Here is a 20,277-nt window from a genome sequence, read left to right as displayed (position 1 = left end):
AATTTTCGCCGATAATCGTCAGTTGCCGGCGAGGCCGCATCGAAGGAACATCAATTGCAGGCCCCCGGATTGCAGAATATGGCGACCGAAAGTAAGTTTATCAATTTTTTCGAAGTCTGTTCGCGAATTACGGTAGTTAGATGGGTCCCTAAGAGATTTTTAGTTCCCTTTGAGGCCTTCGAGCGGCTCTTAGAGGATGATGTATTCTGTGATTATTTCAACAAATTTTGCTCGTTGCCCCTCTTTGGCCAGCGCGTTGTCTATGTCCGTTCTGAACAAAGTTTCTTCCTCGACCCCGAAATGAAAGATAATCTGAGTAAAGAACAAATTGCGAAGGTAAAAACTTATCATCGAACATAAATTTACGTTTTGATTCAAGTGGTGCTGGGAAACAAGAATGAAGTTTTTCCTAAAATCTTACATTTATGCGGAGTACAAGCTCGCGAAAATGCTCACCAAATTCAACCTCTCTACCGAAGCTGCCATCCACAAAAACGTTGCCAATCAGCTTTGCCAGCTGCAAAAGCGCTCGTTCAACAGAATGAGCCGTTTTTCGAAGTTCTGCACGTTTTTGAACGAGAATGGAGAGGGCATCAAATTGGTGGCGTTCTTCATTTCTGCTCAGCATGTGCTCCTTCATCATCACGAGGTAAAAAACATTGAATGTTCTAGAAATGAATAAAGTCTTTTAGAATGACCAAGACAGTCAGTTTTTCCTCGCAGATCTTCGTGACAAGTTCTTCGACGAGACTTCAAACTGGTGTCTGCCCCGAAGTTTGATCGAGATCCTCGGCTATTTCAACGACAGTCTTTCGACAATCGACCATTGCAAGAAGATCTCCCAACAAGTGCTCAATCGCCTTTGCACATACTGGCTGCCACGATACCTGCTCCACGTCAAGGTCGAAGAACAAAAAGACGAAAATGACTCTGACGATCCGTCAATTATCGGTTTACTCAAGAATCTCGTCGCTTCGACCTCGAGATTGAGCAGTGAAGATCTTGGCAGAGCTTTTTCAAACACGAAAATCGATGACGATCCAAGCATGAATCTGTTCTTTGAGCCAACAGAAGAGATAAACTCAAGAAGGGTAAGTCATTTTATTATTTTCCAAAAAATAATAGAAACTCTTTCAGCCAATACGTCGACTCAATCAAGACTCGTTCACTTCTCGTGAAACTGCTTCCAGATTCGCACTTGATAAGAACTTCTCTGGCATCGGGATCAACGTCACTTTCGCAAAACCGACGTCAGAGCATAATCTCGGGTTCCGTCAAACAAGGGTAAGTCCAATTTTTTTACCTTAGTGAAAATGTTGATTCGACGGCCATTTCAAACTTGTGTAGAGCAGGTTAACCTTTGCCGAACTGGGGCAGCGAAGAGATGGCGGTGCTTCCATCCTTAGAAATTCAAGAAGAGAACTTGGAATCGGCGAAACTCGTGGGAAAAAGTTGAGTCAAATCAATCTTCAGCAGAAAGAGAAGCAGAATAGCAATAAGCCAGGAGCTCAAAGCATGACGAACATATTTTCCCGCATGGCAAAGTAAGTCTATTGCTCGAGTAGCGGAAAACTAAACCGTAATTCAGTGTCAAAAAAGCAATCAACAAGTTCAAAAAGCCAGAACAAAAAGCACCTCCGCCAAAACTCGACAAAGGTGAGCGATCTGAAGACGAAGAAAAGGTAGACCACCATGAACGAAGAACTGTAAGAGGAACGGTACGACAGAGTGCCTCGATTGCTTCTCTCCCAAATAGGACGACGAAAAAATCGAGAGCCACAAAGTCAAATGATCAGAATCAGGCAATCGGCCTTGTCGGAAAAAAGATTCGCTACAAGATGGGAAATGAAATAATGGAAATGGATGAAAATAAAGATCAGGAAACGGAGGAGAAAAAAGAGGAAGAAACAATAAATGAAGAAAAAGAGGAGCCACCACCAAGGTAATCTTTTGAAATATCTTCCTTGAGTTGAACTATCTTTTTCAGAGCCTCCAAGAAAGCTGCTCCTGGTTTTGCCTCAATCATTCAAGCAAAGTCACTAGCTCTTGGTTGGAAAAAGAAAGTTGCAACCAAGAAGGCGAACACTTCAGAAACGGATGTGGCATCTCGCGATGGCGCAACAAGTCCAGCGCCAAAGTTGGGCGGTGGAGCTAAGGGACTACTCGCCGCCCTAAAGGCTGCTAAGAAAAACGAAGAGGAGCAACCAAAGCAAAAAGAAGAAAAAATCACAGGCTCAAAGATGCTGTTCGCCATGTCAGCAAACGCAGATGAGGAAAACCAAAAAGTAAAGGTATGGTTTAAAAATATTTTTTACGTGGCCGTCGAATCGTTAGACTAATAAATTCGTAATAATTTACTTGAGTTTTCTTTGCTCATTATTTGTTCAGGTTATCACGAAGCGAGAAAACCGTCTGGAAGTGCACGATGATGAGATTAATGACGAAGATACACTCCGAAATAGTTTCATGGCGAGTATAAATCCCCAAATTCTGAATCGTCGCCGCAACGCCATTGAGAAAATACGTCCGCTCAAAACGCTCAAGAAACGACATCTCTTGCAACATGAACCGACAGTTAAACAAGAGCCGAAAAAAGAGCATACCCGGAAAAATTTAAATGATGTAAACGATATCATGGACGAAAGAAGTCGCCGTCTCGGTCGCAAGAAGAAAGAATTCATCGAGAAAGCATTAAAGGTGTCAACATTTACCGAAAAGATTAGAGTCAACTTTGGTGCTGGCGATCAAGATCCTGAATCGATATACTCCATTTACGAAGATTCGGTGTTCCGGCACGAGATGCGCCATTTCAAGGCTGCCTTGCGATCAGACGAGTTTGCCGCTGGACCGTTTATGGCTTACTTGAGCGAGCAAGAAGAAGACGACACCGCCGTCTTCGCTCTCGACTTTTGGCAGGACATTGAGCGATTCAGAGAAGAATTTGGATGTATGCATCAGAGCGAATTAGAGCTCGAGATGGAGAATATCATTAACAAGTACGTATTCAACAATCACGCGCGGGAGGTCATACCTGGGATGGCCATATACTCAGACTATTTCGGAGATATCGACATTCTCAACACCGTCACCTTCCCCTGGCAGCTGAGGATAGTCCAAAGAAAGTGCATGGACTACTTGTGCGCCATCTGGACGGATTATATCGACTTTGACGTGCGTAACTTTTGCGAGGCCCTCAAAATACTCGATGTTGTTGAATACAGAATCAATGCGACCCTCATCAAGGACTCAATAAAGACCGCATTTAGAGAAGAAGCGCCACCCATACCGCTTGGCGCTTACATCAAGGCAACAAAAGAAGACGAAATTGTCAAAGCGCGAAGAGCAAGAACCATCGTGGAGAAAAACCGAAAAACTAAAGCGAGAAAGTCATCTGGAAACCCGCTCGTAGAGAGTGCAGCTGAGAAAAAGATGAAGGATCGTCTAGCGCTGATGACCAGTAGAAAATCTACTGTGCAACGTATTGATCTTTTCCAAAAAGATAAGGAAATCTCTGAAGAAACTAAAATGGCACGACGATCGAAGAGATCATACTATCTTATTGAGCAAACTTGCCGCCTGACAGCTAACCTGCCAAAGTCACACTTTCTCCGAGAAGAGTCGGACGATGATGGAGATATTCCAGACAAGGCGCCACCAATTTATCTTCGCAAGCCGAAAGTTGATCCAGCTACACTAGCACTTATGGCAGCTCATGATTATCCAAAGGAAGGATCAGTCGTCAAGAAACGCGTAATGGTTAGACAAAATGACTCTGGAAAAGTACCAAGCTACATGAAAGCGACGATCAGGAAGAACGGGGTTGTCTTCAAGCGACCTATTCTGCGACCGAAACATTTGGTCGACTGTGTTCGCGATCCAGTTCACTTTGAATTCTTCAAGCGATTCGCTCGTGCCTACCATTTTGAGCGATCAGTTCGATTTTGGAAAGCTGTAGAAGTAATGAAGCACGTAGAAGACCCAAAAGTCAGACAAATGAAGATCAAAGTCATCGTCAGTCAGTTTTTCTCAGCTTCCAGTGGTGCTCTCGGCGTTGGAATCGACGGCCAAGTTCTGAGAGAGATAATGCGGACTCCTCCGGAGAAAGTCAATGTTTCAATGCTCATCTCTGCCCAAGCTTGTGTGATGAAAGCTCTTGAGGATATGTGGGGAGAACGCTATCTCTCCACCTTCACAGAAGTCAAAAAAGCTGGACCACATGGGCCAAAGGAGATAGGACGCGATCGTACAGACTTGTTAAAAATGACCAGTGGGCGAAATGGAACCAACATTTGGAAAGTCTTCAGTGCATTCATCAAACGAGCAGCTAGATTCGTGGCAACGATGAAGAAACGAGAACTGAGAGAAGAATTTGAACAGTATCTTCTCACGGTTGGCCGCGACCCAACTCTCTACCACAAAGAAGGTTGGGTCGAAGTGGTAGCTACGACTATTGACCCTTTTATGGCGAATGACAAGATGTTCCACCAAAAACGCATGCAAGGACGAAATGTCATAGCTGAGCTCCTTATTAATGATTTCCGCTTCTGGCTCGAAGTTGAATGCTACAGAACTCAAGCGGAACATGTTGCGCAAATGGGCGATTCTGGCGTCTACAATGCACAGGATGAGAAAAATCTCGCTGCCAAAGCAAGACTTATTTCAGACCAGTTCTTGAGCTCGCCTATTCCACCCAAGTGCAGAATCAATGTCGCTTCCGAAATCGCCTCGACAGTGATCGAAAACATCAAGCTTGGAATGGCGAACAGATCACTCTTCCATGATATCACAATCGACGTGTTCCCGCTCTTACTTAACTTCTGGAAGAGTTTCTGCGAAGCGCGACACAAGTACATTCCAAGACCGAAGCTTAATGTTCTCAAAAGAAACATTGTCAGCTGCAGACGTAAGAAGCAAGACTCGCAGAAGAAAATCGACATCATCAAGAAGAGCAAGACGCAAAAGGTCAAATTCGAAATCAACGATAATCTCGAACTGGTAGCTAAAGAAGAAGAGCCGCAGAAGGTTGAAAAGCAAAAACATTCACGAGTTTCTCTCATTCACGATACTTCCGGTGATGGGCCATTGATTGATTACACTAAAGATGGTCACTTTTCGAAGTCCTGGATTGATGTGAGCAAAGTTCTGGAGGAGACAACAACGGTGAACTTCTCGCTGTCTGGCGGCGTGAAAGTAGCGATCGGACTGCAGAGCAAGCCGCGGAAAAGCACGTTCCATCATGCCGATCCATAAAATGTATCCTTATTTTAATTTTGTAATAAATATATTTTTATAAAAAAAGAACTGAGTTTACTTTCTGATATTGGGGGTTGAGAGAGAGTTTGTTGAGTTCTATGACATTGGTAGAGAATTTATTTTAGTAGATCTCGCAGCAATGATATTTCTTCGCCACTCATATTATGCTCATTTTGAGTAAGCGACGTCCCGTCTTCGAAGTTTATTCGATTGTAGTAGTCGACGGAAGTGATTGGGTCGTCGGGAAATCCGTTTTCGACCCAACTTGCATGCCCAAATCGCTCCATTTCTTGTAACAGATATTGTTCTGTAAAACTAAATATAGAGGTCGTTGAATAAAGTCATTATCGAGTATGAGATAAACCTGTGTTGTTCTGCAGACAAGTACGCGCCGTTGATCAAATAAACTCCAAACGAACTATCAACCGCTAAAATCAGTAGCTCTTCCTCAACATTAGTTGAAGGATTATTGTTTGAATCATAAGTTTGGTAGTATTGGCTTGTTGAACCTGACGAGTAAGTGCTTTGTGAACCCAAAAACGCCTCGTAGCATGGATTTTCATAAGTAAGCTGGCCATTTGAGCACTTCCAAGTTGCAAGAGGACCCCCTGTAATTGAGCATGTTCCAATATTGTACCCGGCGTTGTGAGGTGCACCATTCACACATCTAACGATTTTATAAGACAGAAATTGGCAATTGTTACTTACTCGGATCCTGGCTGAGCGTATGCAATCTTGCATGGCTCCGTAAAATGAACTTTTCCATCAAGACAGGTCCACTCGTACATTGGTGTTGTCGAATCATGAGGGCATATTCCCGCGCCCCAGGTGTCGCCATGAGAATGATGCTTCTCGTCAGGTGTGTAAATTGCATCACAGGACTTGCCAGAATTGTAGGAATGAGTCTGAAGAGGTGGAAAAGCAGCAATCATCGGATGATTCATGTTTATTTCCAAAGAACAGTCGCTGCTAGAACAACAATCTCGACAAACTGAATCTGGTGATCCATTTGCGTTATAGCCATGCATAAAGCACTGGTCCTGATTGTTTAGTTTGTTTCCTTGGCAAGCTTCGCGTTGCTGACACCCAGTGCACATCCTTTCCATGTGACCACCACGTGATCTTACTTCGAGAAAGCAGACAGAGTCCCCTGGACATGTTTGGCGCATACCGATTTGCAGACATTCTTCGTAGCTATGCGCGTCGCACATCCAACATGATCGTGTCGATGAAACCCTTATTTTTCTTATGACTTGTCAATTTTATATAGATCTTACCCATATCCTCCTCCCGTGCAGACATCAGAAGTAGTCACTTCTCCTGATATGCAAGTGTGCTGAAGACAAGTGCCTGTTTTCCAAATCTGCCCATGATAGTAGAACTGACCGGTGGGAGTAGTACATCCAACCGGAGGCGTAGAAGTTGTTTGAGTTTCCGGACAGTGGTTGAAAAATCCGATTTCTCCATCATTGCAAATATAAGTATGGCATTGATCCTTGTTCCATCGAGCTCCAGAATGATACTCAATACCTTGGAACCAACAAGGTTTTTGTGGTGGAAGTGTTGACTATGAATATCAAAATTAGTAAAAAATAATTTTTGTCGGATATTTACCTGAGTTGGATAACTTGGTGGTTTCGTTGTGCTATGACAATTATTGAATTGATGGACGACTCCCATGTAACAACTGTAGCCGATACACTGATCCAAGTACCATATTTGCCCGTTCTGATAAACCTCATTTTCGAACGTACAGCTGCCGGCAGAAGGGTCTCTCGTGGTAGTTGATTGAGTCGTTGTTGTCGTACAAAAATAAACAACTTCAATGGATCCTTCCTTGCAGACATAGTAGTTACAGCTATCTTTGTACCATTGTTGATGATTCATGTAATTTTTGCCTTCAAATCTGCATCCGCCCGGATACGAGTATCCTGCTTCGCAAGTGTCGAACTCTTCTAGCTGCTCGTCATTACTTTATTTGGTTTTTCAAATTCGAGACTCTGAGGTCATTTTTAAAGGATGTGGTGGAAGAATCTGAAATCAACTACTATTTCAGCTACTTCCGGTGCTGAAATAAATAAATCGCTCAAATCAAAGAAAATTAAAAATGTTTAATTTCCCGATTATTGATCTAAATAAGCTCGAAAGCTCGAGTTCAGAAAGAGAAGAATTACGAAGAGGCCTAACTGATGTGTAGGTCCTGTGTTATCTGAATTGATTCCGACTTATTTTAGTGGCTTTTTCTATGTCAAAAATTGGGGACTTTCTGAGAGCGAACTACAAGAAATCGAAGCACTAACTAGAGAAGTCTTTACTGCGTCAGATGCTGAACAGAAAAAATTAGAAGCTTACATTCGGAACATGGCACATTCATTCTACCTCTTTGATATGGACTCTGAATTCATTCAAAAGTAATAATTTTTGAGTAAAGATCAATTCACGCATTTAGGGTTGATCCGAATCTGAAGCTCGATATCAAAAGAATAGATGAGAAATTTTGGAAAATGTTTTTGGCGATGAAGAATACCGGACTAGACCTTCTGGTAAAAGAACCATGTAATTTCCTATTTTGTAATTTCTTTTAAGACCTGGTTCGAGAAAATTTTTAGTCTTCAGCAAGGTCGTCTTCGGGAACAATTTGCTACCGATCCTGTTTGCTGTCTTCATGGAAATTATTACGACAAGACTCCAAAAGGAGAGTGGGGAATCGAGTCACACTTGGACAAGGGTCTTATTACCTTGCTCTACCAAGATCAGACGGGAGGACTTGAGGCGGAATATGAAGGAAAATGGTATCCGATCCCGCCAATTGAGGGGTCATTGATTATCAATCTCGGTCGAATGCTTGAGTACTTTACTTATGGCGTGGCAAAGGGCGCTTGGCATCGAGTTCGAGCACACAAGACCGATAGAATTTCCTGGCCATTCTTTCTGAACCCATCTTTTGATGCACAATTTGCTCGACTTGATGAGTTCAAATCGAACGAAGCAGCATTTACCGATCTTGAGAAAAAACGTCGCATTAATGTTAGCGGAACTTATGAGCCAGGCACAACCTTTGGCTCAGGAACTTACCGAGACTGGCATAATAAATACGTTGTCAATGCCGGTACGGATAACTCATTTTCTATTAAAAATGTCTAGATGAACATCGACGGAATAGAGGCCATCTGAAGATCTGGGAAATGGAAGAGCCTGCAAAGGAAAGGCTCGAAAATACAAATATCATAAACAATATGACTCGGGATTTGCGAACCTGTGCAAAAAGGCTGAAGTAGATGGTCCAAGTTTCAAATCTCTTCAAGCTTTACCGAATCAGTGGAAGCAGCCTAATTCTCGTGTTTACTTGTAACAGCACTTATCAATATTTTTTCTATCAATATTTAGAAATGGAAGCAGCTGGGGAGGATATTGAGTATGTTAAAAAAACCTTTGTACATCTGAATAAAATTTTCGTATAAAAACCATACCAGAAATATTTAAAACAGTTGGACACGTGATAGTATTGAGCGTGTTGAACTGTTGCGCCGTTCGGCAAGGTGCAGTGTTTTACCTCTCCAATTAGATTCGTTTCACAAATGAAAGTTTTAGCAACAACTCCTTCGTCACACTCACACAGCCAACAATTTCCGTCTTTCCAGCTTTGTCCGTTGTCATAAACGACACCGTTAACAATACAGTAGTCCCCGTAGTTGCCACTTCCTTCTGGGGTTGTTGGAGATTGTGAAGTGGTAGTCTGCAAAATAATGCAAATCCCATCTATTTCTTCATATCCGTCGATGCAACGACAGTAAGGCATGTAGCTAACAAGCTCAGCAAAATAACCACAAGAGCATTCAATAGTATTTAGTGGAGTCTCAGCGACTGCTCCCATGCACATAACACACTCTCCATTTGCATTTTTCACGTGATGAATATCGCAGTCTTCTTCCTGCGTCTCGACACATTCATTATTTACGAAGAAATAACCTGTTATACATTGACAAAAAGGCGCAAAAGAGCTCATTTCTGCGTTTTCAACACAAGAACAGTCTTCTGTTGCCAAAACCGCTGGAATTGCTCCATAACAAGCGATGCATTCTCCAACATTGTTCATTACAAGCTCATCTGGGCAGCTTATGAGCGAACCAGTTGTAGTGCTGATTGGATTCGTAGTCGTTGTTGGGCTCGGTAAACAGCCGCCGTTACTTTCGTGATACCCGTCATTGCAGAGGCAAACAGGCGCGAATTCCGCTAAAGAAGCATTTGGAACGCACTCACATGTTTCAGAAGTCATAGGGAGCACAAAAAGTCCTTCACAATTTTTACATGCGCCCGAAGGAGTCAGATACGTTCCATCAGGGCATGAAATAGATGATGTTGTTGATGATAACGAGGTTGATGAAGATATGACGGTGGTAGTCGTTGAAGTGGTAATAGGAACACAAAGTCCGTTATCATCCGTGAACCCAATATCACAAGTACAAACCGGCATTCCTTCAAATAATGAGGCATTGTCCGTACAACTGCATCCTTCCGTCACTAATGGAATCGCAATATTACCAAAACATGCAATGCACTCGCCAAAAATATTTCTGACGAAGTTATTCTCACAATCTGCTTGAGATGTGGTTGAGGAGACCGTGGAAGAAGTAGATGTTGTGCTTGTGGAAGTGGTGGTTGGAACACAGAACCCATTATCATCTATGAACCCGGAATCACAACTGCAAACCGGCATTCCATCAAATAAGGAGGCATTTTCAGCACAACTGCATTCTTCTGTCATTAATGGAATCGCAATATTACCAAAACATGCGATGCAGTCCCCAAAAATATTTCTGACAAAGTTGTTTTCGCAATCGCCAAGAGATGTCGAAGTTGTTGTTGTTGTGCTTGACGAAGTAGTAAGCATTCTTGTACAAGAGTTTTCAACTTCTGTAAAGCCTTCATTACATTGACACCAAGGTGCTAGGTCAGAAAGAGACGCATCTGCGCCACAAGTGCAGTCTTCTGTTGAAAGAGGCTCTTCAATAACGCCGAAACATAGGATGCAATCTCCGAGAATATTCCTCGCAAAATTAGTAGCGCAAGCTTCCGTTGTTGTAGGAAATGAGCTTGTTGTAGTTGTTGTCGTCGTTGTTGTAAGCGGTGAACAAACATCACCTATCAATTCAAATCCGTCGTCACAAGAACAAACTGGAAAACCACCAACAAGAGAAGCATTTTCAATGCAAGTGCAAAATTCTCCTGGAAGGGGATCCTCAAAAATACCCATGCAGGGAATACAATCACCATTGATATTATGCGCTTGGCCTGATTCACATGGTGCAAGGGTAGTTGTTGTGGTCGTTGTGGTTGACGTTGTTGTCGAGATACAGTAATCATCAATGTTTATGAATCCGTCATCACATAAGCAGAGAGGGAGTCCATCAATAAGAGATGCATTTTCTTTGCACGAACATGTTTCTCCGGGAAGAGGATCTTCATAAACTCCCATACAAGATATACACTGGCCAAGCATATTTCGAACTTGGCCCGCCTCACACGATTCTAGCGTCGTAGACGTGGTAGTTGTTGATGTTGTAGACGTGGTTGTTGTTTGAATGCAGTAATTATCATTATTGTTGAAGCCATCATCGCACAGACATACGGGCAATCCATCAATAAGGGAGGCATTCTCTTTGCATGTGCAAGTCTCTCCAGGGAGAGGGTCTTCATGGACTCCTATGCACAAAATGCAAACTCCAAGCGAATTCAAAGCCATGTCGTCAGAGCAAACAAGATCGGTTGTTGATGTGCTTGTCGTCGTTGTCGTAGATGTCGCAGATGTCGTAGAAGTTGTAGGTGTTGTCGTTGTTGAAGTCGTCGACGTAGATGTTGTCGTTGATGAAGTCGTTGTCTGCAGAATACATACTCCGTCATCATCAATGAACCCAGGATTACACACGCATAGAGGAGCATATGATAGAATTGTCGCATTTGGACCGCATGTGCAAAGCTCAGTTGACAGCGGAGTTTCTATTGCTCCAAAGCAGCGGATGCAAATTCCAATGCTGTTTCTAACCATTCCATTTTCACATTCACCAAGCTCTGTAGTCGTTGTCGTCGTCGTGGTAGTTGATGAAGACGTCGTCGTTGTATAAGTAGTTGTAGAAGTAGTAGTTGTCTGTGTCGTAGTAGATGTGGATGTTGTTGTAGATGTAGACGTAGTTGTAGGAGCACACTCTCCGCTTTCATTTTCAACTAAGCCGATTGATTCGCAATCTTGAACGCAAACTCCATTTTCTTCTTTGAACCCATTGTCGCAAAAACAGATGGGCGCGTATTGTGACATAGATGCATTCTCAATACAGCTACACGTAACACCCGGAAGTGGAGATTCAACCAATCCTAGACACATGATGCACTCTCCATCACTATTTAGAACTTCAGATGTTCCACAAACTCCTGGAACAGTACTTTCACATTCTCCATCAATTTCCGTGAACCCTTCATCGCAAGCGCACACTGGCGGGTTTGACCCAGCTTGTAAAGATGCATTCTCTTTGCAAGAGCAATCAAGGGTCGTTAAAACGTCAGGTACAATCCCCAAACAAGTAATACAAACACCGTCGGAGTTAAAGACTTGGCCTTCTTCACACTCTCCCGTTGGCAAAACGCATTTGCCGTAGTCGTGTTGAAATGGTGATTGAATTTGATTGCCATCATCACCATCATTAGTAACTGCAAAATATCTTGCGTTTCCAAATGAGCCAAAACTTATCCTCGGTAAATTTGTGTCAGGGACGGAAATATACCCACTCTTGCATCTACAATACCATGAATTGGAATCCCAAGGCTTACTTGGATCGTAATCAGGGTTTATCTCAGCGTTTTCGCCGCACAAGCAAAATTCAGTTGAGCCGTCATTTACCGAAACATCCATCGGACCGCTGCAGAGAGTGCAACTTCCCGGCAGTAAAGGGTCTTCATCTGAAACATAAGCGTATCCCAAGTTGCATCGGCAGCGATTTTGTCCGGCGATAAGCGACGCTTCTTCCTGGCAAGTGCAATGCGAGACAGTTGTGCTAGTTTCAAAAGCACCACCACACTTGACACAGACGTTATCACTGTTTCTGACGAATGGGAGCTCGCAGAGTACTTGCGTGGTTGTGGTCAAAGTCACCGACGTTGTAGTAGTGCTGACACTCTCTACACAAATCCCATTTTGCTCTTGGTACCCAGCTTGACAAATGCACTCGTAAGGATCTATCGGGTTCGTGTAAGCGTAGTCAATGCAAGTACAGGATTCAGAATCAAGTGGAACATCTATAAGGCCATAGCAAGGGATGCACAAGCCGCTCGGAGTCATTGCCTGTTGGGCTGGACATGTCCATGCATAACGATTTTCTTGATTTTGATCTTTTGTCGCGTCATTTTCCATTTCTTCGTATATTTCGTTTATTTCTTCACAAAATGAAAGCTGTGTCAAAGATCCAAATGAACACGAATGATAAATACAATCCGTTATTTGAGCAACTTCTCCGTCTTCATATTCTCTGCCTTCATAAAAACAAGCGCCATCTCTATCAACCGTAATCGATAAAGTATCTAAAACCCTCGTTTCCGCAAATCGGGAAAGTATGTCTTGGGCTCTAGCAAAATTTAATAAAAAGAAATATTTCCATTTTCCTTTTCCTTTCATCTTCTCTTCTGCTCTAAAAATTTCCCAAGTAACTAACAACTCGGAACCCATGACAAAATCGCCGCAAATCCAATTTTCAGGATTAACTCTTCCTGTCTCTTTCGTCATCTAATTTAGGAAAAAAATATAGTCAGAATCTTTATTCGGCAGGTATTTTTGATTGTTTGCAATATTTTACAGATATTCAAGCTCTAACGCTTGGTGAAGAGCCATCAAGTCATTGTGCGTCGAGATTGGCCAGAATGGAACGTTATGCTGAAATCAATTTTTAAAAAATGAAAGTAACATTTTTCGGTACCGTTTTTGCAGCAATCTCTTCTTCTCTCCCGTCGCCAATACAGACGTACGTGACATTCTTTCCAAAACGCTGGATAATTCTTTCGAAGCAGCTCTCCTTTCCGATTTTCGTTGCGGAGTAGACGTTGTCAATATTGAAAACAGGCCCTAATTCGTACAGCATGCACTTCGCTATCGCAGGGACCAGCTGAGTTGTTGTCACCATTATATTTACGCATCCAGGTCTAGGATTCTCAAATTATTTGCAGCTTTAGGCAGTCAGTTCTTACCGATTATGAATGACACTAAGCGCTTTCAGCGCGAGGGCACACCAGTTATCCGTGCTCTGGTCAATTTCCGTTCTTAGCTGCCGCCAAGCTTCTCCAACTGGACTTGAGAGGAGCTCTAAAATAAAAATTCCTACAAAAAATTTATCGAATGGATTACCTGGAATATTGTCCTTGAAGGTGTCGTAGAGTTCTTTGATCCTTCGGTATCTAAAAGCTAGTTTTCTCATCCAGTCCACTCCTCCTCGAACTCCCGGCCCGAGACAGATAGCGCCTGCTGCATTTGCTGTTCTAAATTGAATTTAAGGATATACCCGATAAAATTAAACTTTCATAGCGCCTAAATACGAAGTCGGATCATTTTTATTTCAAAAGAAATCCTACCTAAAATTGTGCGTTAAATTCAATTCTGCTACTTATTTAAAAATTTTTATTACAATTTTTCTCTCTAGAGCGATTTGAAAACGAACTCTCTCGATTTCTCGAAATTTTTTCACTTCATCGCTAAAAATGACCCGTGTTCTGTATAAGAATAATGCTAAGCTACGAAATTGATGGGATTAAATTCTTAAACCCTATTGAATTTTCATTCTAGTGTTCTCCTCATTTATACTCTTGTTTTTCTTCTCTGCGCGCTTTTTCGCGTGCTACCAATCAGAGCGGTGCGCTCAACCACTCACTTTCTCTCGGAAAAGAGGAGTCGACTGAGTGAGCACCCAGCGCGCCGCTTTGTAGAGCGTTCACGCGCTGGGTAGCCCTTAATGAAATGACTCTAGAATCAGTTTCCTTCGGAATTAAGGAAAAGTAAACCATCAATATTGTAGAAAACGGTCTAAAGAACTTATCTATCGAAAAATCTCGACCGATTTATACCAAAAATTTCGAGTAATCGAGAGAGTAAGATTTGAAATTGCTCTAAAAAGAAAAATTCAAATGAGAAAATATAAAAAAGTACCAGATTTGAGATCTGCGTGCATTTTACGGTAGAATTGCCTTTGAAATAAAAATGATCCTACGTAGCATTTCGGCGCTAGAAAAGTTCAATTTTATCGGGTATATCCTTAATAAAAGGTGCAAGAAAAGCTATTTACCGAAAACCATCAGTCTGGAAATTATAATTCGCGAGATCCTGTCCATTATCATCAGCAGCGACATCATCACAGTGGACTTGGTCGCACTCTTCCAAATCGTTGAAGAACAAATGGTTGTCTGCGAGATTGAAGATGAGCTCTTCCATCCTCAGCCCAAGTTGCAATGTTGCATTCGTATCCTTAAAAACAGTTGAAGAGCCATTTCTTTCCAAGAAAAATGATAATCCATTAGCTAAAGAAAGCCGTGGACTTTCGCGTCTAATCTGGCGATCTTTGTGAAACCGAACACTTGGGGCTCTGCGCGAGATGGCGTCGCGGCTTATCCGGGAGGATAATTGCGAATTTCAAACTCGAAATTTGTCGAAACCCGACGCCCAAATGAGCTCCAAGAGAGGAAGTCACCTTTCCGTAGCGCTGGGCATAAGAAGACGTGAGAAGGGAGTGGAAAATGATGATCGTCTCGTCCAGATCCCAGATGAAAACACGGTCGATTTCGTTCTCGCCGTTTTCTTCCCGCTTCTTGGATTTCTTACCGCCACGCCTTCTATGAAATATTGGGATCCGCCAAGAAAAATCTTATTTACCTGTCTGTATCATCGATTGTATATTTTATCTCTCCCATTGCTTCTTGGGGCGGCTCTTGCAACTGGTACGTTACTTGACTTCCGGAAGTAGCCGTCAATGCAGGCTGAGTACTGCTCACGTAATAGTTATTGTGATAGTTTGGATAGTGTCCTTGGGCGGCGTAATATTGAGCTCCGTATTCAGGTTGACCATTAGCTTGGATCGGCGCCTGCTGACCCGGAGTTTGAGCGCTTGGGGGGTACTGAGCTGGTTGGGCATAGTTGTTATTATTGCCAGGTGCACCTTAATATTAAAATTCGAAACAGGATTAAAACTGCAACAAATTAGTGCCGCCAGTTTAGCCTAAATCTTGAGGCGCGGTGTGACCTGCTTGAGGTGAAATCTAATCTGATGCGACGAACCACTTCATCATTGTTCTTTTATGCTCCAATTCCTGCGTAAAAGTCCTTTTTCACACCAACAATCGCATAATGGAATTTGTTTCAGATTTAAATTAGCCATGACTTTCCCGTGAAGTCTAACGGGGAAAAGGTTTTGTTTTCTATTAAGGATATAGCCGTTCTCAAGGCACTTTCGTAGCGCGAAAAGGGGACGATAAAATTTTTTCATTTCAAAAGGAACCCTACCTAAAATTGCCTAAGAAACCCGATTCTAGTGTTCTTTTTAATTTTTAAATGGAAAAATTTCTCTCTAGAGCAATTTTAAATCTTACGATCACTTTTTCTCGAGAATTTTCCATTAAATCGGTCGAGTTTTTTTGATAAATTAAAAATTTGGACCTTTCTCTACATTCCTAGGGCTTAAAGTTTAATAGATTCAAATTATTTATGGTTCTAGAGCCATTTTTATGAGGCTTACTTGAGTAAGCCGAAGCGTCAGACAGCGCTCTGGTTTGCTGCGCTGGGCGCCCTCCTCCATCGCGCGGTGAGGCGCGCATGTGAAAGAGCGCGCTGATTGGCCCAGCGCCCTGAACGCAGCATTTATGAAAAAGAAAAGCCAAAAAGAAGAGGACGCTAGAATGAAAATTTGCTCGGGTTTTGAAATTTTGAGGCCTTAGGAAGATAGATTAGCAGTTATTTATAATAAAACACGGTTTAGTTTTAGCGATTTAATTGAAAAATTTCGAGAAAAAGTGATCGTAAGATTTCAAATCGCTCCAGAGAGAAATTTTCTTTGAAAAAAATTTTAAAAAACATCAGAATCGAATTCTAGACATAATTTTAGGTAGGACCTGTCTTGAAATGAAAAAATTTTATCGCCCCATTTCGGCGCTACGAAAGTGCCTTGAGAACGGCTATATCCTTAAATTAAATGTATGAAGAATCACCATCGAGATATTATCATGAATGACCCATAAAAATGTTCTATAAATGTGCCATAAACAATTGTCGTCAAGATTAGTGCATATGATAAAAATGTTCGATTTAATAGCTTTACCTTGGTACATCTGGCCATAAGAATTCGCCCATATGCCGGGATAGGCCATTTTTACTTCTCTCTCTTTCTCTTGTTGGTTATTATAGCAGTGAATTCTTCATAAATAACTCGAAAAGAAACTCGGGTAAAACGGAATCCGAGAAGAATGATAGGAACATCATGAGTGGGTACAGCGAGGCGGCGTCGAATTGCGCCACGAGTGGTCGGCGATTTTTTTGTCTGCGCCGCGCGGAGATTAATTTTTTGTTCATCAATTTCATGCATTAGCGCGTACGCAAGAATGATGGAATCGAAAGGCCTTTTTGATAAGCGCACTTTGCTACTTGTCTGGCGGACGATGATTGATCACAAGTATTTTTCTGATGAGAATTTTATGACAAATTTTGAAGCAAGGAAAATGCATTCAGGCAAAAAGGGAACATTTCATCTTGAGATAAGAGTGGTTGACTTGACAACCGAGAACTTGAATTGTGGAAAATTGTAAATTTGAAAAGGAAATTCACAAAGAAAATTTATTTTGAAATGCAGAAGAAAGTAAAGGAACTACAAACTACAGTACAAAAACAGTGTCCGTGTCCATAATCATTGTCTTTTCAGGCATAAAATCCGGTAATAATTTTCAGTTTACTTGGAGGGTCGTCTTCGTAAAGTCGATGCTTTGTACTTCATTTCCGGGTTGATACCAAGGCTCCTCTCGAAGTTGACGTTGTCGAGTCGTTTCAGCGCTTTCATCGATTTTTCAAAAGTGCTCATTGCTTCAGCTTCTTGTTTCTGCAGTCTGTTAATTCTTGAGCTCTTGAGTTTTTCAACTCTAAGCTGGACTTCAGCAGTAACATCGTCTACTTCTGGATCGGCTTGTTCTCCAGAGAGCCAGGAAATTTTCGTTTTGAACGATTTCATCATGAATTCCATTATTTCAAACTCATTCGATTTGCTCAAAAGCTCTTCACTTCCCAACTCGCATGAAGTGTTGATAATCGCGACGAGTACGTTCAAAATAAGGAACATCATCGTGAAACAGAAGAATAGGTAATACCAGGCACCGAAGACAGGATATCGCTCCGTCAAAGTTTTATAGAGCAAACCGCCCAGCATTCCGTCAAGGAGGGTTTCAGATCCGCGGATGATGTTTGAGAAGTAGCTTTTTTAGGATCAGTATCATTCTCAAATCGATATCTCGAATCGCTGTGACATCTTTAGATAAAAGTAAATAAATATATTTTTTGATCCTTTCCTTGAGTACTTGTTCCACATAATCATTGCCATGGACAAGAAGCTCATCAGAACTGTCATGAACATCACAAAGAATCCCGACCACTCCTGTCCGATCTTCTTGATAACGGAAGAAAGCATTTCAATTCGTTGATTGAATCGAAGCAACTTGCCAAATTTGAGAATGGAAAAGAAAACCGCAAAAGAAATGATCCAACCTAACGTCGAATCTGCCGCCACAACTGGGTCAAAGTTCACGAAGGAGCGTTTGTCATCCTTGAAAAGATCGATGAGTTTGTCGCTGACCATCATTCGGACCGAGTAGAAAATGAGAATTAAAATGTCCAGAAGGATCATTATAACTTCGAAAAGCTTCCAATTGTCCTTTACAACGCCCCAGAATCCAAACTTGCAGAATCCGTCTTTGATTGTCGAGACGATTTTGAAAATCATGTGAGCAATGAAGAAGATGTGCGCAACCACCATCATCGATCCAACTGTTCCTTCGTAGTGATACAGTCGGAAAGTGTCGATTTTGAAGTTGTTTACCGAATTTCCCGAGGGAAGCCATTCGGAAACGAATTGCACCTTGCTGAAGAGGTTGGAAGCAGTGTTGTAGATAGTGAACTCGACAAAAGACGCTGAAGCTGTGTGCGAAATGAACGCATTTTGATGAAGATACTTGACGATGGCGGAGCATGTCTCAGGGTTGACTCCTAACTCGGCGGAATAACCACCACCGTTGTAGATTCCGATGTCTCCTTGGAATGGTGCACCGTTGAGTTCTTTCCAGCTGCGGTAGATCCACGCTTGTTCGAAAATATCATCGACGTCAACAGTACTGGCGTCAATCTCATTGTGCCATCCAGTGTCGTAATTTCCTTTGATTTCGTCCCCATGATCGCATCGTTTTCGCGGCTCAGGTGACCCAGGAAAGTCGGTTTCTTCATCATACATGCGACAAGACCATGGATCGCCGCGCTGCAAGCGAATTCGCGCCGGTCCAACACGGAAACTTGCGCCATCTTCCATAAACGCTCTTTCTCGCCAGTTGAGTTTTCGTCCGTTGTATGCATGTGTTGGATAGATGCTGTCCCGGACAGAGCTATTTATCCAGTTCCAGAAATCGTCCACAGACTCGACTTTTTCGAACTTGTCGTAGTAAAGCATGTTTTTGATGTTTTCGTTTTGCGCGAATGCCATTGGATCTCGATTGCCTGTAGCAAGGAAGATCACGATACAGATGTAAATGAAGTAAGCGATGATGTCCCAAATGATTTCGACCATTTTTTCTTCTTTGTATCTCAATTCTTTCGCCGCGTTCAGGTCATTTTCATTTGGTGGCGCGGGAGTAATCAGAGGAGCTTCTCCAGAGTCGTCTTCGATACAGCACAGATCCAAGAATCGCTTGTCTTCTTGCTCGATTTCCGTGTTTTCAATTAGGTCCAAGAACGATTGATCGAGCTTTCGGAGGATCGAAGCGATGAACATACTGATCAAAACGACCTTGATTGGTTCAGCTACAACGATATTAACACAGAAGGACATGAGTTCGTTGAGAAGCCACTTGTCAGATTTTGCCTTTCCAAAATCCATTGAGTAAAGAATCACAAAGAAGGCGCAGATGATTGTTACGCAAAAATTGAGCCCATAAGCAACGTATTTTGACCACCAAGGTAGGAAACCCTTTGCTCGGTTATCTGTGCCATCGTTTGCTTTTGACTTTCTTTTTTTGAAAAGGGTGATCGGAATGAGCGTAGCAGGAACAACGATGAGGGAGCAAATGGCGGAAATGTAGATCGCGCTCGGTGAGAACCGGAAAGGACCGATTCTGATCATTTCTGAGCTATCTTCTTGTCCAGCGAACATCATGTTCGTGAGCATGGTAATAAAGGTTAAACAAGCACAACAAGACCAACGTTCCATTCGCTTGAAGATAGATTTAGTTGGTCGATGAAAAGTCGAGAGCCAGATATGATCATCGGAGAGTTTCGACCAACTTGTGGCGGCAAAGAGCTTGTTGAAGTTTTGCTTCTCATCGGGATCAGCTGGGGGGACGAGTCGCTCGCATTTGCCATCGGATCGTGCCGCATCTAGATAATCTTGAATCATGAAGAACCAGCGTTTGTTGCTTTGAACATGAGTGACGACAACTTGTTGGCAGTACCAGCCTTTCAAAGCTCCCCGTCCGGAATTATCGTGCCATATTTGAAGAGCTTTTAGTTCGCCAAGGTCAACTGCTTCTCGCATGAGGAAATGCTTATTAGTACCGCGCTCAAATAACTGAGCGTTTTTAGTTGTGCCTAACCTTCGAACTCTAGATCGTTTTCGCATGCCTTCCAGACGGAAATAGATTTTGGACTTTGTTGATGAGTCGCCTCCGCCACCGGTTGTTACAGAAATCTGATACAGTACCTTGTCTTCTCGTCGATTGTCAATGAGACTTCGCAAAGCCCACTTGATGGCATCGTTC

At 42.4% G+C, this 20,277-nt stretch overlaps 4 protein-coding genes across 5 annotated transcripts; 2 read left to right on the top strand and 2 right to left on the bottom strand.

Annotated features, from left to right (window-relative positions):
* The first annotated feature begins 26 nt into the window (after positions 1 to 26).
* Positions 27 to 5,265, top strand: LOC145700273 (uncharacterized). Its single transcript, XM_081777523.1, has 9 exons — positions 27 to 91; positions 164 to 336; positions 380 to 649; positions 693 to 1,091; positions 1,138 to 1,284; positions 1,348 to 1,544; positions 1,589 to 1,942; positions 1,988 to 2,291; positions 2,389 to 5,265. Exons 1-9 carry the CDS (start codon positions 79 to 81, stop codon positions 5,248 to 5,250), a joined length of 4,719 nt encoding a protein of 1,572 aa, XP_081633649.1. The 5' UTR covers positions 27 to 78; the 3' UTR covers positions 5,251 to 5,265.
* Positions 5,266 to 5,291: 26 nt separating this feature from the next.
* LOC145700272 (uncharacterized) lies at positions 5,292 to 12,903 on the bottom strand. The gene is made up of 6 exons (XM_081777522.1): positions 8,724 to 12,903; positions 6,868 to 7,225; positions 6,531 to 6,820; positions 5,962 to 6,489; positions 5,618 to 5,920; positions 5,292 to 5,568 (listed from the first exon to the last, which is right to left on the bottom strand). The coding sequence occupies exons 1-6, from the start codon at positions 12,653 to 12,655 to the stop codon at positions 5,370 to 5,372; spliced, it is 5,610 nt and encodes a 1,869-aa protein (XP_081633648.1). The 5' UTR covers positions 12,656 to 12,903; the 3' UTR covers positions 5,292 to 5,369.
* On the top strand, positions 7,361 to 8,531 carry LOC145700746 (uncharacterized). The gene is made up of 5 exons (XM_081778071.1): positions 7,361 to 7,446; positions 7,488 to 7,664; positions 7,703 to 7,796; positions 7,840 to 8,362; positions 8,398 to 8,531. The coding sequence occupies exons 1-5, from the start codon at positions 7,361 to 7,363 to the stop codon at positions 8,529 to 8,531; spliced, it is 1,014 nt and encodes a 337-aa protein (XP_081634197.1).
* A 133-nt stretch (positions 12,904 to 13,036) lies between the features above and the next one.
* Positions 13,037 to 16,731, bottom strand: LOC145700421 (protein phosphatase EYA4-like). Of its 2 annotated transcripts, none has more exons than XM_081777686.1 (8): positions 16,593 to 16,731; positions 15,155 to 15,437; positions 14,973 to 15,114; positions 14,571 to 14,749; positions 13,640 to 13,770; positions 13,483 to 13,597; positions 13,215 to 13,437; positions 13,037 to 13,171 (listed from the first exon to the last, which is right to left on the bottom strand). In XM_081777686.1, the coding sequence occupies exons 1-8, from the start codon at positions 16,639 to 16,641 to the stop codon at positions 13,091 to 13,093; spliced, it is 1,203 nt and encodes a 400-aa protein (XP_081633812.1). In that variant the 5' UTR covers positions 16,642 to 16,731; the 3' UTR covers positions 13,037 to 13,090. The 2 variants fall into 2 exon arrangements, with proteins under 2 accessions (XP_081633812.1, XP_081633813.1); XM_081777687.1 differs by having other exon boundaries at positions 14,973 to 15,111.
* Positions 16,732 to 20,277: the final 3,546 nt, after the last annotated feature.

This window comes from Oikopleura dioica, chromosome 2 (genome assembly GCF_907165135.1).
Source record: "Oikopleura dioica chromosome 2, OKI2018_I68_1.0, whole genome shotgun sequence".
Taxonomy (NCBI): Eukaryota; Metazoa; Chordata; class Appendicularia; order Copelata; family Oikopleuridae; genus Oikopleura; species Oikopleura dioica.
This window is presented reverse-complemented; position numbering and strand designations above follow the sequence as displayed.

What these genes read in the sequence shown, in the direction of transcription:
- LOC145700273 (XM_081777523.1), top strand. An exon ending in TCGGGTTCCGTCAAACAAGG is followed by an intron (nt 1,285 to 1,347) that starts GTAAGTCCAATT and finishes AAACTTGTGTAG; the next exon opens with AGCAGGTTAACCTTTGCCGA. An exon ending in AAAGAGGAGCCACCACCAAG is followed by an intron (nt 1,943 to 1,987) that starts GTAATCTTTTGA and finishes TATCTTTTTCAG; the next exon opens with AGCCTCCAAGAAAGCTGCTC.
- LOC145700272 (XM_081777522.1), bottom strand. Translation starts at nt 12,655, where the DNA reads ATGGAAAATGACGCGACAAAAGATCAAAATCAAGAAAATCGTTATGCA. An exon ending in TGCACGGGAGGAGGATATGG is followed by an intron (nt 6,490 to 6,530) that starts GTAAGATCTATA and finishes AAGAAAAATAAG; the next exon opens with GGTTTCATCGACACGATCAT. An exon ending in TTGTCTGCAGAACAACACAG is followed by an intron (nt 5,569 to 5,617) that starts GTTTATCTCATA and finishes CTCTATATTTAG; the next exon opens with TTTTACAGAACAATATCTGT.
- LOC145700746 (XM_081778071.1), top strand. Translation starts at nt 7,361, where the DNA reads ATGTTTAATTTCCCGATTATTGATCTAAATAAGCTCGAAAGCTCGAGT. An exon ending in ATACCGGACTAGACCTTCTG is followed by an intron (nt 7,797 to 7,839) that starts GTAAAAGAACCA and finishes ATTTCTTTTAAG; the next exon opens with ACCTGGTTCGAGAAAATTTT. An exon ending in TAAATACGTTGTCAATGCCG is followed by an intron (nt 8,363 to 8,397) that starts GTACGGATAACT and finishes AAAAATGTCTAG; the next exon opens with ATGAACATCGACGGAATAGA.
- LOC145700421 (XM_081777686.1), bottom strand. Translation starts at nt 16,641, where the DNA reads ATGGCCTATCCCGGCATATGGGCGAATTCTTATGGCCAGATGTACCAA. An exon ending in ACAATCGATGATACAGACAG is followed by an intron (nt 15,115 to 15,154) that starts GTAAATAAGATT and finishes AATATTTCATAG; the next exon opens with AAGGCGTGGCGGTAAGAAAT. An exon ending in TTCCAGACTGATGGTTTTCG is followed by an intron (nt 13,771 to 14,570) that starts GTAAATAGCTTT and finishes AATTCAATTTAG; the next exon opens with AACAGCAAATGCAGCAGGCG.